This window comes from Saccopteryx bilineata, chromosome 1, assembly GCF_036850765.1.
Source record: "Saccopteryx bilineata isolate mSacBil1 chromosome 1, mSacBil1_pri_phased_curated, whole genome shotgun sequence".
NCBI lineage: Eukaryota > Metazoa > Chordata > Mammalia > Chiroptera > Emballonuridae > Saccopteryx > Saccopteryx bilineata.
The window spans coordinates 13122348-13126392 of NC_089490.1; the positions used below are offsets into that span (position 1 = coordinate 13122348).

Below are 4045 nucleotides of genomic sequence, written 5' to 3' on the forward strand. Positions count from 1 at the left end.
TCAGAGAGACTCCACTGGCGTTTCCCGGGCCTGGCTTGGGGGCACGAGCGTCTTCAGGATCTCCGTGTAGTAGGGGCCGAACGCCTGCTGATTGCGGTGCGTCAGGCTGACAAACTTCTGGCTCAGGTCCCCCAGCTCCGCCTCGATGACCGCAAGGCCCCCGGGGAGGTTTGCCAGTGACCGCTGCACACCGAGGACCAGACAGCCCTTGAGAAACGAACAGAGGCGCTGGTCTGCCAGCAGGAGAAGACAGAGGGACAGGGCGGACGACTCCTGGGGGGCACAGTGTCCGTGCTCGCCCAAGTCCCCAGTTCCTGAGAGACACAGGAGCCTCCTCACCTAGCCACTCGTCAGGAAGTTTGTTTTGTTGCTTGGGGGAGGGGGCTGCTGTCTCGCTCCAGGAAACAAAGCAGAGATTGAAAACTAGCAGGCTAGTAAACATTTGACTCTGAAGATTACTTACATATCCATCAGTTAGATCCTACTGAGTGTTCGACGTCAGAGGAGGATCTTAGACGGATCCTCTGGATAGCTGACGTTAAGAGCAAGGCTGCCCTGGCCAGATAGCTTGGTTGGTTAGAGTGTCATCCTGAGACACAGAGGTTACCGGTTCGATTCCCGGTCATGACACATATAGGAACATATCAGTGTTTCTGTCTCCCTCTCTCTCTCTTCCTCTTTCTCTCTAAAGTCAATAAATAAATTTTTTTTTTTAAAGAGCAAGGCTAAGTTCATAGCCTCCATTCCAACATGGAACGGCAGGGTTAACAATCTCTGCTAGGGAACATGTCCGCCAGCATAATTCAGCATGAGTTTCTGGCTGGCAGGGGGTGAATGTCACATGTCTTAGACTGCAGCCAGAAAGTGACCAAGAAGGCCAACGTAACCAGGTTGGTAGGACAGTATGCCACACCTAGAAGTCCTGGATGCAACTCTCCCTTAGAACCACAGAATCGGTCTTTAAATTAAAAAAGACACATTTTTCAACCCAGCATTTTGAAAAACTACCTTGCCCGATGCCCGTGCCTTTTACTGTAAAGTGGTTCAGTCACCGACTTCCAGGGCCGGACCCCACCTCTCCCCCTGGCGTTGTCACCACGCCGCGGCCTGCTCTCCAATGACCAGGTGGACACAGTTCTCCGTGTTGGCAATGCTCTGCAGCTGTCCCACGAGAGACGCGGTGGCATCGCTGCTCAGAGTGAGCGACAAGGCCCGTGTGACGGATTTCCTGAGACGCCCGGTCACTCACGGTCAGCATGGCCTCCTCGAAGGAGAGTAAGCTGGGACCTACCAGGTGGCCCTGGCATCGGCCCAGAGCCTGGGAAGCCCCACGCCTGGTGCTGGGCCCGCCCGAGGGAGACTCCCGGTGCTGCCCCCAGCCCTCGCCCACCTGGCAGCAGCAGAGCCCAGTGCGTGGGCTCTGTGTCCTCCCTGACGCTCAGGACATCCACTGTTCTCTACACACAACAACATGTTGTACTTCTTGGTAAACAAGAGAAACTAAAACCCAGCCGGACAAGGCTCTGGTCCTGCCTTGGGGCCAGCTCAGTGTTCTCTAGCCCCACGGAATTTATTTATACGAAGGTTATGTATACACATTTTTAAGATTTTCTTGGACATTTTCCATGGCCATTTGCTCCACTCTTTCCAGTCACAGTGACAAACCTGGCCTCCCGAGTCCACTGGTGGGATGCCCCGCCCCATGGTGGCTGGTCACCCAGTTCTGGTGGCCGGCTGACCAGCTCCTCGGCCACACGGCCAGCCCACCGCCTCACACTGAGTGGGCGCCCACTGCCCCCCACCCAACCAGACAATGAATCCTTTGTAGCACACAAGATAATGAATCCATAATTTTATTAACCAGTGTCACCCCAGTAAATTCAATTATTTTTTTTAAAAAAGATATAATGAATCATTTTGTGCAAACTAGCCTCTGTATTCCTCTTTTTGAAAGTTGCCTCAGGACCCTTAAAGAAAGACACCCACATCCTGACCAGGCAGTGGCACAGTGGATAGAACGTCAGACTGGGATATGTAGGACCCAGGTTCTAAACCCCAAGGTCGCCGGCTTAAGCGTGAGCTCACCAGCTTGAATGAGTGAGTGGGTGGTTGGCTTGAGCGTAGGATCATAGACATGGCCGCATGGTTGCTGGCTTGAGCCCAAAGGTTGCTGGCTGGAAGCCCAAGATCACTGGCTTGAACAAGGGGTTACTCGCTCCGCTGTAGCTCTCAGTCAAGGCACATATGAGAAGCAATCAATGAACAACTAAGGTACCACAATGAAGAATTGATGCTTCTCATCTCTCCCCCTGTCTGTCTCTTTCTCTGTCACACACACACACACACACACACACACACACACACACACACAAAAGAAGGACAACCACAATCTCTGAGGATGCTTCCAAAGGGCCTCGAGGCCTGCAGCCACCCCTACCTGCCCGGCCTCACACCACACCTCCCTGCTAAAGAAAGAGGTGCTGCTTCTCACCTGGCATTAAACTCTTCAGCGTGGGCTCTAGCGACACGTGTCAGCGTGTCCACCAGCTGAGATGGGCCGAGCAGGACACTGCCGCAGAAGCTGCTGGCCACCAGCAGGACAGAGGCCAGCAGGGTGGCGTGGCGCTGCTGGGCCTCCAGTGCCCGCAGCCGGGCTCTGTCCCGCAGCGGGGTCTGCGGATGCAGGGCGCACCCTGTCCGGGAGGGGTGTGCCCACGGAGGTCCTGGGCATCAGACCACGGGCGGCGCCCCCCACACACCTACCTCGGGGAACTCACGCCTACCTCGGGGAACTCGTCATCGGGAGGGGCCCAGAGAAGCAGGTTCAGGAAGTCCTGGTACAGCACCATGGTGGGGCCGAGGGGCTCGGGGCTGCGGGCTGCGCGGGAGTCTGGGCCGTCCGGGCGCGCAGGAGGCGGCACGCTGAGGTCTGCGGCCACCTGGGCCAGCCATCGGGCTGTGTGGTCCAGGAGGCCTAGGAGGGGAAAGCGGGTACACAGCTCCCACACCTGCACCCCTCCCCCCAGGCTTCAGACCAAGGTTCTCTTCCAAATACAGGGGTCCTCGGGTTACGACAGTTGGGACATATGACTTCGGGAGTTTAGGACTCTCCCTTCCATAAAAACCTAAAACAATTGAGAGTGAGTGTTTCGGCTTATGCCGTTAGCATTGTACTACTTACCAACTCCGTGGGCGAACTAGTTCGGGTTGGGTAGCGGAAGAATACGCAGTAACGTGGCTTATGGAAGTTGGCGTCCCCCCAGTGCGCTTACTTAAGCCATTTTGGACTATTAAAGGCATTAAGTGTTCCGTTTGTGTTAGGCTAGGGTGTGTTTTGACTTACACCAAAGTTCGGGTTACATCACTGGTAGTAGGAATGGAACTGTGTGTAACAGGAGGACCCCTGTACTCCTGGTCAATAAATAAATGCTCATGGGGGTGGAAGGTGTCTGTCTGTCTGTCTTGGACAGCTGTTCCTTCCCCTGCCCTCTCCCTGAGGAAGAAACTGTTCCTGAAGGAGGCAGGGGGCGCTCTAGCGTCGTACAAGGTGGACCTGAGGCCGTCTGCCCGCGCTGGCCCTCACGTTACCCACATACTCGGCTGCCTGCTGAGGCGTTCCTGGAACCTAGCTTGTTCCTACTGGATGAAACGTTGCTGCAGGCGGGGCTGACAGCTCTGGATGGTGAAGTTCACCTTGTCCATTCTCATCAGGCCCAGGACCTGGAAGATCCCACAGACAGGAGAGCATTTATGCTATGGAGGGAAACCCAGTGACACAGGTCACTGCCTCCAAGAGTTAGGAGAGGCTTTAAAACTACCTTAGTCCAGGCTCTGGCTGGAGGGTTCAGTGGACAGAGTGCCAACCCTGCTTGAGGACATCCCGTGTTTTATCCCTGGTCAGGGCACACATGAGAAGTGACCATTGCTTCTCATTTGTCCCTCTCACTGTCCTGCAGCCAGTGGTTTTATTGGTTCAAGTGGCAGCCTCAGGCACTAAAAATAGCTCAGATGATTCGAGCATTGGCACCAGATGAGGTTGCTGGGT

General features: G+C 55.2%; 1 protein-coding gene across 1 annotated transcript; it reads right to left on the bottom strand.

Annotated features, from left to right (window-relative positions):
- TCP11 (t-complex 11) lies at window positions 1-3708 on the bottom strand. Its single transcript, XM_066252912.1, is given in 6 exon segments — window positions 1-235; window positions 1118-1197; window positions 1199-1264; window positions 2485-2673; window positions 2784-2974; window positions 3597-3708. Coding segments are annotated over 6 exon segments (873 nt in total).
- Window positions 3709-4045: the final 337 nt, after the last annotated feature.